Source organism: Sceloporus occidentalis, unplaced genomic scaffold (genome assembly GCF_023333645.1).
Source record: "Sceloporus occidentalis isolate IW3139 unplaced genomic scaffold, rSceOcc1.0.p SCAF_87, whole genome shotgun sequence".
In the NCBI taxonomy this organism is placed as follows: Eukaryota; Metazoa; Chordata; class Lepidosauria; order Squamata; family Phrynosomatidae; genus Sceloporus; species Sceloporus occidentalis.
This window is the reverse complement of record NW_028317067.1, coordinates 282,414-293,434: the sequence shown is the minus strand read 5'-3', so window position 1 is coordinate 293,434 and position 11,021 is coordinate 282,414. Positions and strand designations below refer to the sequence as shown.

General features: G+C 43.5%; 1 protein-coding gene across 1 annotated transcript; it reads left to right on the top strand.

Annotated features, from left to right (window-relative positions):
- Positions 1–402: 402 nt before the first annotated feature.
- On the top strand, positions 403–10,842 carry LOC149284837 (ceramide kinase-like). The gene is made up of 13 exons (XM_089496013.1): positions 403–520; positions 1,480–1,581; positions 4,798–4,920; positions 5,178–5,300; positions 5,898–5,961; positions 6,793–6,938; positions 7,287–7,361; positions 8,003–8,155; positions 8,607–8,712; positions 8,986–9,047; positions 9,338–9,546; positions 9,934–10,118; positions 10,782–10,842. Exons 1-13 carry the CDS (start codon positions 403–405, stop codon positions 10,840–10,842), a joined length of 1,527 nt encoding a protein of 508 aa, XP_089352139.1.
- Positions 10,843–11,021: the final 179 nt, after the last annotated feature.

Sequence of the window (11,021 nt, the reverse complement as noted above, 5' to 3'; positions counted from 1 at the left end):
CATGTACTGTCACATCAGGTAGGCGTGTTCACAGCCTGTGGGGCGGAGACTGGGCGGGGCTAAGCTGGTCAGGTAATATAGGTAAGCAGACGAGAGATCAGTGACATTGTATACCTGAGCTGCACGGGGGACACACGCTTCAGACCCGCTGGCTGAGTGCAGCTATTACAGGATATACAATATTGCTAAGGAGAAGGAGACAGCATATATATTAAGAGCTTTAGCACAGAAAGATCAGCCATCTTTAATTGTGTCTTTAGACCGACAGGCTATGCCGGATTGTCCTACTGTGCCCAGGCACCATCAGGAAAGGCTCAGAACAAACCAGTCCATAGGAGAGACTTATGCTCTACCCCCAACAGCTGGGACAACGCTTACGCTCCGACCTGTCCACTGCCAACCATGGGGGAAAACGGTGTCCAGTCTTTGATGAAGTTCCAGGGCAGTGAAGTATCAGTGACGCTCTGTGATAAAGCTCTAAAATGGATCTGCCACAAGAAATCAGCATGGAGGAGGAAGGGTATGTACAAGAGGTAGCGAGATGACCCGTATTTTACTTTTAGGACTCTTCTAATGGAGAAATGTTGCACTTTAAGAATTGTACACCGTGTTAGTGAGTTTTCTTGCCTGCTCGATATCTCGTTGAAACTCTGTTATCGAGGCTGATCGGAGTTCACTGCCGGGACAAAGGAAGCGACACCGTTTGCAGGTGCAAAGTGCAGATTCATTTACTAGCTGTGAGCTGTGTCTGTGAATAACGCTAAATGAAAGGGACAAAAGCAGCCAGGAACAATATAATAAAGGAGAGCACAATCTGACCATTGAGCTCCAGGGGTGGGGGAGGTGTGATAAAGTAACACAATCCATCTGTATGATTCCTGTGTCTGTGTGTGTATATATATATATATAAATATATAATGTTGGAATTCTATACACAGATACAGAACTGGTTATCAGTAGGTCAAAATGACAAAAAAATGTATCTTTGCCCAATATTTAACATTTTTAAATACATTTAATTCTTATCTGTAATGTGGGGCCATGGCTCTGGTCACACCCCAACTGGCCATCTGGCACGCCAGGCTAATATCATGGCATGGGTGCTGCAGTCTGTGACAGCTGCATATACCGGGCTACATGCATATCCATCGGACACCGCACCTAAGGTCATCAGGCCTAGCATCTCCCTTCAGGTAAGTGCCATGCTTACTTTAAACCTTATGTCCATCACGTTAAATACCGGTCATTGAGGGCCACAGGGTAACGCTTAGCTCATTGTTGAGTGATACACTGATGTCTTAGAATTCCTCTTACTTTCATTGACGATGGTTGGCGTTACACATTTTATGCGTTGCTCACTCTCTCAGCAAAGATTAGGTTAAAGAAAATAGCAAATATATAAATCTCTGATCCCAAAGTTTTATTTTTTTGGACACAGAAAATTCATATTCATATGGATGTCTTTTTTTGCCCCTGTAGGTCCCGGCGGCTCTGTTCCAGTGAATGAAATGATCTCAGTGCACCTGGGGAATAGCAAACAGCGTGAAAAGCCGAACAGTGTGCCTAGTAACCAGTTCACAGGTAATTCTGCACCACCGTGCGCCCCCTGAACACATTAACCCTCCAAATATTCTGTTTGAGAGACCTATAATTAACATAGAAAGAGTCACTCTGTAACAAAGGCAATGCTTCCTAAAACACTAAGATCATGGTCAATAAAGAGGTCTGACTGGTGGTCTTAATTGCGTCAGCTTAGTAGAAAGGTGAAAGAAAGCTTGACCACCCATCGGAATGGGATCCAGAGCAACCTCTACGTGGTTTATCCATACACAAGTCAGTGGGGGTTGGTACATCAGGAATGCCCCCTTCCTAGGCAATTTAGGCAGGAGGAGCTCATCAATGGTTGCCCTTCATAATTATACCTGCAATCTCTGTCCTTAGTGAAATGACTCTTCTGTTTCCTCGGGTACAGCGCAACCCTAAATAAAACGTTTAAAACATTAATGGGAGTTAAACTCCAGATAATTTCTGTCATCGCTACATCTTCAGTTGATCCTCTGAGTGAGTCACACGGGTTGAGCTGTCGCCCGTTCTTAAAGGGATCGCTAGAATCGAGATAGTTGGCTGGTGTGAAAGAGCGCACCTCTCCCTCTACACATTCGCAAGCAGAGCCGGCCTTAGTTGTTCTGGCGCCCTGTGCGGACTACTCCTCTGGCGCCCCCATCCCAAAAAAAGAAAGGAATAACAACTTGTAACAAAACTCCCCTTTCTCACTATCTATCCCCCTGTATCACTATCTACCACCTCTGCCCCTTCTCACTGACACCCCCCCTCTGCCCCTTCCCCTTACTTACCTTGTTGAGTCCAGCGGTGGGAGCGGGAGGCGTCTGTCTTCCCGTGGTGCGGCACTGCGATGGAGTCACGGAGAGTGAGGGGCGCCGAGCGGTTGCTGAAAACTTCACAAGCGACCGCTCGGCGCCCGTTCCCGGGACATAAATTAAAACATTGGTTTTTTTTTTTCTTTGTTTTAACTTTATTTAACATCCTCCATGTTAAATAAAGTAAAAAAAAAACTTTATTTAACATGGAGGATGTTAAATAAAGTTAAAAAAAAACAAAACAAAAACCCCCCCGATGTTTTAATTTAGGTGCAAAGGGGGCGGCGGCTTCGGACTCCGCAGCGGCGGCGGCACCCCCTGGAGTGCGGTCGCACAGGTCGCACACCCCAAAGGCCGGCCCTGTTCGCAAGTATACATGTTTCCATACGGTTGTAGATTTTAAGGTATTTAAATGGCTTAAGGGATTTTTAGCAGGTGGAAAGAAGAGTAATGACAGCGGCTTTATGGTTTTATTCTGTATTTCCAAGAAATGCCGAAGAAAACTCCCCCACCCACTAAACTTACTATGCAGCTTCAATTACAAGGCAATCAAGAGCTTACTCATCTCCTGATATCTACACTTCTGGGTAGTACTACAGCTAACACAAAAACAGGTCAACGTGGCCCTTCATCATGCATTGTTTTGTGGTGAGATTGTTCAGCGAACCACAAAAACATAGAATTTGCCAGCAGGTCAGACCCATTCGGCCCCGTCTGGTCTTCCCGTTTTTCCTGTAAAGACTCAACTCTTAATCAGTCGTTGGTCTCGTCTTAGATTCAGGAGCCGTGTGCCTGTCCCATGCGTGTTTACATTCCTTAAAGCCCCAGCTCACCATTTAGTAAATGATTGTCACTGATGCCACGTCAAGCAGAACCGGTGGAAACCCAGCTGCTCCAAAAACAGAGGCGAATGAGAACTTGATTCATATTTCTACCCTGATTTGGCTTTTTTTTTTTTTACTCCGGTTTGACGCTCTGGATTTTTTTTTCTAACGAAGCTTCCGGCATAGAAGCAAGCCTTTGACAGAAGACCTTTTAGTGACACGCCACATGAGAGCGTAACAATTCCTTCTGCCGCAGGGTGGACGCGTTTAGAAACTGGGTCAAAAATTCCACCTTCCTTCGGGTAAAAGCCAAAGGTTTGCATTGCTTTACGCCTGACGTCGGCTTTCTTTTGATACGGAATTTCTGGTGACACCTGAGATGCCTCGCTCCCTTCCAACCGCTTTACTAATATACCTGATCTTCGTCATATGAGTGGGTGTGGAGGCCACGGGGCATTACTAAATGTATTTGCATGCTGCAAAACTTATCTCCGAAGACAAATTAGATGTTAAGCTCTGTGGACGTCATTAGGCAAACAGGCTGGACAACACATTAAGTATCTCTCAATGGGTTAAAGCAGATCTGTCACCTTCCTTAAGTCTATAAATGCCTAAAACAGTGCACATGGAATAAAAATGTATTAGAAACCCAACTTTACTTCCCGTTCTCAGATCTACAAGAAATTACCCTCTTTATTAGATCATCTCTGCAATATTGGATAATTTACTGTTTTTTGATTGGTTCAGCAGCCAGATAATTTCATGATCATTTTGCAATAATTTGATCCCAACCCCCCTGATCAAACGGATGAATCTGGGAGGTCCCGGTGCATTAATTAAGGATGACAAGAGGCGTGTGTGTGTGTATATGAACCCCGGAAGGTCTTTATCACCCCCGACTGTGCATGAATATCTCTGTTCTCCAATGTCTGCTGATGTTTCTGCCGCTCATGTTCTCCCTCTGACTTTCCTTTTCAAGATCATTCACTAAAAGGAAAATTTTAGTTGACAAACCAGTTAGACAAAAATATACTGGTATACTGTAGGCTGCTATTGTAATAGAAGTAGTATAGGAGCAGCCTACCTTTCAGAGCAGACAAGTCATTGGTTATATATATATATATTATTGTCAGTGAATGACATATCAAAAATATAGAGAAGAATATTATGTATGTAAAAATGTAATTTTTGTGTGTAAAGGGGTGGCTAATTATGTATGGAGAACACTTCAGAGCTCCATCGAGGTAAAAGAGTTGCCGCCGGCGGCGAGTAGGTCTTAAACCATCCTGCTTATCTAAACCTAGAAGAAACCTGAATGCTACTAGAGGAGGGCGAGCCGGCCAAGAACAGATCTTTACGAGCGTCCGGGATGTGTGCCAGAACCCAAAGCTAGAGCCGGTGGAGGAGTTTTAGCCAGTTCAGCTCTGGTTTGTTACCATCCAGAGCTGGACTAAGCCTGTGTTTGGAGATGTACTCCAGAGTGAATTTGGTTTTGTTAAGTTCTTTTCACCTTGTTGTGGATCACATAGGACCTATGTTTGCATTATGAAGTGCGTATTTGAAGATCTCTAAATATGTAACTCTCTGCGTCGTAGTGTATCACGTGTCCCGGAGGTCTGCACAGCGTTGGATTCTGGAAGTTGCCACCTTCACAGCGCGTGATGCCCAGATGGCACACAGATGGGTACAGATTCTGCAAGAAATGATACAGCTGACCGGTATGATTCCTAAGGGTCACTTGGTTTATTGCAGCAACAGTAGTAGTTTTAAGTGTCTAAACAATAAAACCACAAGAACAATTTAGAAGAATATCTACTGGAATATGCAGTCCATTTTTAGTTGTAACTTCTTTTGTGTGGACCGGTCTTCTCGCTTAAAGAGCATTTTAATTTTGGCTTTAATAAAGCTGTTTTAGCAATGGGTTCACCATCTTGTCTCTCCTATACTCAATGTCTTTCTTCCTCGGTAGGGAAAGCAAGACCCCGGAAACTACTTGTGTTCATCAACCCATACGGCGGTCGAGGAAAAGCCACAAAGATTTATCGAACCAAAATATGTCCCCTTTTCCAGCTGGCTGGAATCGAGCGGGACGTGATTGGTATGTATGCCAACTTTAGTAATGCGTGACGTGCTGACCGTGTAACACAACCGATAATCCCTGATAGTAAGCTAAGAAAGAGCCAAACCTTTGGAAAGTTATGCCAGGTTTGTGAAGCTCTGATGGGAAAGAAAACGTCCACATTCTGATCTTCTATTTCAGTAGCAGACCACCGTATCCGACCAAATTCCATGCTTGTTAAAAGAGCGACTGCTCCTCTTCTTAATTCTAGCACATATTCTGCACACATGACTGTATTTAGAGAAATTGACACAAATAAATATGTAAATTCCTAGAAGACCTTTTTTTGGTTTATTGCTGATGGGGACAACTATTGGTTTATCATTCTCTTCTTCATTTTTTGATCTGCTGGAAAAATAAAACACCAATGAGAAGCCAACCCGCTCCTGGTCAAAGGGTCGGGGGGCTTGAGATGGTCTGCCCAGACAGCAGCAGCAGTGCTCCCCGCTATCACCACGATTGTGGCGACGTGGGGCCATTTGGGCATGACGTACCTGGTACATCACCGGGCATGAATGGGGTTAAAGGGGCTATTCCAATATTGTTATAAAGGCTCATGCTGTATCCTTCTTCCAGAGACTACCAGAGCCAACCATGCAAGAGATTTCATAATGGAAGCTGATCTACAGAAATATGATGGGTAAGTACAAAGTCTATTCAAGCAGAACCCTCATCCCATTGGCAGATTAATAACAGGGGCGGCATTAGCCAACACTTTTTCATAAGGGCACCGTCCATTGAATATTAGACTTTTATTACATGCAGATGAATACAATAAATATGCCCGGCTTGGAAGAGGGAAGGGAGAGAGAGGGGGGATATAATAGAAACATTTAAATACATAAAGAGGTTTAATAAAGTACTAGAGGGAAGTTTATTTCAAAGAAGGAGAAATGCAAGAACAAGAGGATCAGAGGCTTAGATGTATAAGGAAGTTTTACTTTACAGAGAGCAGTAGGTAGAAGTAGGAGAGGTTAACACAGTATAGGAATTTAAACATACATCGGATAGGTTTGTGGGTATCCTGAATCTAAGACAAGGCCAAAGACTGATTAAGGTTGGAGTCTTTACAGCAGAACAAAAACCATGAAGACTAGATGAGCTGAATGGGGCTGATCTGCAAATTCTGAGTTTCTAATACATGGTTTCATAATATCTAAGGCATTATTATTATTATCATCATATGTGTTAATTGCCCCCTCCCCGGTGGCTCCTGTCGAGGCTTCTTCCAGGAGAAGTGAGGCTTGACTTAGTCCTTTGCTTCCAAGGTTCCCAAAGCCGTGTCTGTGATATGATTAAAAAGGGGTCTTACTAAGGACCAAAGCAAACATTATTGAGCCAGAATACTCCCATAGTCCCCCTGTATTGTGCGTTATGTGTGATGGTGTGCAGGGGGGTGAAGGCTTATAAGTCATTCTTGCTTGGGCTCAGAGTTTTTTTAGCGCACCTTCTTTGCCCTCTTTTCCTGCAGCGTGGTGTGCGTTGGGGGTGATGGCATGTTCAGCGAGCTGCTGCACGGCCTGGTGACGCGCACACAGAGTGACAGCGGCGTCCGCGAGAAAACCGAGGACGCCGACATGACGCCGTGCAAACTGCGGATCGGGATCATTCCTGCGGGTAAGAGGCGGCATTCACCCAGCGGCCGCTGCTGAGCAGTGTTAGTTTAACAGGAGCTTCTAACAAGTCTTACTTAATGAAATAATGCAGCCGTTTTATGGTATTGGAGTACAGATTTTTACATGAAAATAAAGTGCAACGTCAGTACATTTTCAATGGGAAGTACTAGTGTTATAATCAATTAAAGTTAAACAATATATATATATATTAAATCTTAACCATGATGATTGATTTACATAAAATATAATCTAATAACAGTAAAACTAAGAACTTCTGTATTTGATGGTGAAACGAACCATATACGTAGGTAATTTGTTTTCTACATATAAAACGTCTTTATCATTCCAGGCTCCACCGATTGCGTGTGTTTTGCTACTGTTGGAATCAATGACCCCGTCACGTCAGCGCTGCACATCATTATAGGTATGCCTGCCGGGACTGGGTGTTTGATGTGTTGTGCACTTATCGTATCCTAAAGAATATATTGAATGAATAAATGAATCCATCCCACAGAGAGAGCCATAGAAGCTGTCATTGGCAGATAGTAGACAACATTAAAGCAACAATATCAAGAAGCAGAGCTGCACACAATACTTCTTATTAAAGAAAAGTTATATAATTACCTTTATTCTAACAAATAAGTCATTATATTTGTGATATATCACCCTCAGTCTCAACTAGCTATACCTTGAATATAAGGACTATTTAAGTAATGGTAATTATTTTATTTTTCTTAAATATGAAGTATTGTGTGTGGCTCTGTTTGTTAATATTGTGTCTTGGCACCATTCAATGGTAATTTACACACACACACACACACACACACACACACACACACACACACACACACACACACACACACACACACACACACACACACACACACACACACACACACACACACACACACACACACACACACACACACACACACACACACACACACACACCCCCCCCCCCCCCCCCACCCCCACCCCCATTGGCTGAGCAGTGTTCCAATTAGGAATTAGGATATATATAGATGTATGTGTACATTCTAACTATTTTGTGATATTATTGTATAGGGGACACACAACCTATGGATGTATGCGCCTCGTATCATGCCGGACAGCTCATGCGATACTCCGTGTCTCTCATTGGTTACGGGTTCTTTGGGGATGTTCTCAGGGAGAGTGAAAATATGCGTTGGATGGGTCCTCTACGATACGATGTGTCAGGTGAGAACAATGGAGACATTTATTATAAGATGTCCTTATCCTGCTATACATCTGCCACCTCTGTGTCTTTTTCTCTATCTTAATTACATAGATGCTTAAGTGTCACCATGCAGAAGGTTAGTGAGGTTTTATGTATCAAAGATGTAGCAACTGATCCATTTGTATCCCCCCCTGCTTTCTGTTCACTTGGCTCATGATCAATAGAGTTGGACTTGGAAGATTGTCCCCTGGTGGTCACACAATTGTCATCTTTGCGCTCCCTCTCTCGTTCTTTGTATCTCTTATAAGACCCTCTATGAGTCGGCTCAGCTACCTTGATGAGAAATATCCATTGATGCTAATGGGCCCCCATGACTAAGATGGATTATTTGCGGTCTCACAATACACCAAACACTTTTTGGGAGGAATATGTTGGCATTGTATTAAAAAAAGGGCTTCTTTCTGTTTTAAGGCCTGAAGATGGTTCTCAGTAACCAGGCATATAGAGGGACTGTTCAGTTTCAAAAAGCTGATGATCGTCATTCCAGTCCGAGAGACAATACCCGTTGCAGGAGCGGGTAAGTTAACTTCTCTGTTCTCTTGTTACCCCGAGGAACCTTATACTCACCATACGTATTAATTGGATTAATGGATAGATGTAATTGTGCGTAAAATGTATTTCAGCTTGATTTCTTTTAATCCATGGGTGGTGCTAAAAAATGACATTTAAGAGCATTTAACCTTTTAAGGACGTAATTCTTTACCTGTATATAACACTTGTTACAATACACACGATCTCTAAGCCTCTCAGGAGAGGGTTTTATAACATTTATTTGTCACTTAATTTTTAGGTGTCTCGTCTGTTCAGAGTCATCCGAAAAACTGAGAGAGGAAAATGAGCCAGAAAACTACAGTGAGTCTTTCTGGCTAGGATTTTAAAGGGGCATTAATGACTAAATAAATCATCTATTTCATTAAATTTATTTATAAAGCACCAGCAGATTCTATAGCGCTATTACACTGGGGGGGGCAGTGAAAATGAACTATAACACTAAAACCAACATTATACAAAATTGGCAATAACATTAATGCACAATAATAAATACTGGTACATAAGAAGAGGGCTCTGCGAGTTTACAGTCTTTTAGGAGGTCTTGTGGCGTGTCATGTTCTCACACATCAATGTTCTCCATTTCTTCTCAGGTTGTCTGTCAGACACATGGCAGAAGGTGTCCGGTTCCTTTGTGGCTATTAATGTGACCGGCATGTCCAGCGCCTGCCCCAAGAGTCAGGATGGCCTGTCTCCCTGTGCCCACCTCGCAGATGGCACAGCTGACCTCATCTTGGTGCGGGAATGCAACGTGTTCCAGTTCCTGAGACATCTCAACAGGCACACCAACCGCAAGGACCAGGTGAGGGAGCCGCACAGACCCCTGGGAGAGGGCACAGGACCAATATTATATCAGGCTAAGGGCAAACGCAACTTTTCAGTCACGTAGTATGTCCACTACGAATGGGCCTGAGCCAAGTACTAAATTATGTTGGATTTTTAAGATGTGGGTGTAATAATAAAATGCCCCTGATGAAAGATCCCAGTGCCGTTATCAGATACAATTCTCATGATGCTGCCACAATGACCAGCCAGCTATGGTTTGGACGATCATCATGGAGACTTTGGTTATGAAGAAGCTTGGGATCTCCCCGATGGCTATCCTTGCATCACGGGCGATTCCTTTCTATATCACGCTTGGTGTCTCGGTCTTGGGTCCCAGCTTAGCTTCTCTCCGTGTTCCTCGCAGTTTGCCCTGCCCTACGTGGAGGTGCATCGGATCCGCGCCATGCGGTTCGTTCCTGATCAGCAGGATGAGGAGGAACTCGTCCACCGACGAAAGAACATCTTCTCATCGCTGTGCGGCGGAGCCCCTCACACGAGCACCTGGAACTGCGACGGGGAGATCCTGAACTGTGCTCAGATCAGCGTCAGGTAAAAGGCAGAAATTTGGTTTTTAAAAGGTGGAAGTTCTTGTTTTTAAAAGGTTTATTTTTCTACTTGGATTTTGTGTTTATTAACCCATTATTAAGGCCTTATGGAAACTCCTTCTGACCAATAGATAGTTTTCACATATTTATCAGATATAATTTTTTTGGCCAATCCAGTGATTTCTCCCTGGATATTTCATTACCCTTATAGATAGATATTTTTATTTTAGTTCTTTATAGATCAATAAAAGTTACATTTGAACTCTATTGGGCTATACCAAGATTTGTGTTTATTTCTGCACAGGAGACCATTGAATAGTCCATCACTTTAACTTTAGGCTGTGAGATTGGGGACTTGGCTCGCAGGTTGCCGGCCACCTCTCTGCTTTTATGGCAGCTGCTCTGGTATTCAGTCAACACAATTTCTGGGTTTCCTTTTTAAATTTAATCTGAAGTTATCCGCACTTATGTTAGCATCTGTTACCTTATACTGTATATAACGACATCCACTGCTCAGGGTCCAGGTAGACCCCATGAATTGTGCAGCAGAAAGATTAGAGTCCAGCTTGTTCCGTTCAATAAATCCTAGTCTGCTGGCAGCATTAAGGACCACGTTTGACCCCGACATGTAGTCCCTCGGCTCACTGTTCATCCTCTACCGTTTCAGGGTACATCACCAGCTTATCCAGCTCTTTGCTCGAGGAATTGAAGACACCTCGTGCAGCTGAAGAAGGGTCACCTATTGCATTTCTTTTGACTGTCTTCTCTTGCACTTGGGTTAAGGGCATTACTGACATTTCGAGATTTAGGATTATCTATCTTGGCTTCGGTCGTACTGCTGCTGGGCAGCAGATCCACGACTGGCCAACACTGCCACTTTACAAGGACCGTGCACTTTATGCCTCTA

Excerpts from the sequence above, each read along its gene's own strand:
- LOC149284837 (XM_089496013.1), top strand. The coding sequence starts at position 403 with ATGGGGGAAAACGGTGTCCAGTCTTTGATGAAGTTCCAGGGCAGTGAA. Across the intron at positions 5,962-6,792 it reads GATCTACAGAAATATGATGG|CGTGGTGTGCGTTGGGGGTG; the intron begins GTAAGTACAAAG and ends CTTTTCCTGCAG. Across the intron at positions 6,939-7,286 it reads GATCGGGATCATTCCTGCGG|GCTCCACCGATTGCGTGTGT; the intron begins GTAAGAGGCGGC and ends TTATCATTCCAG.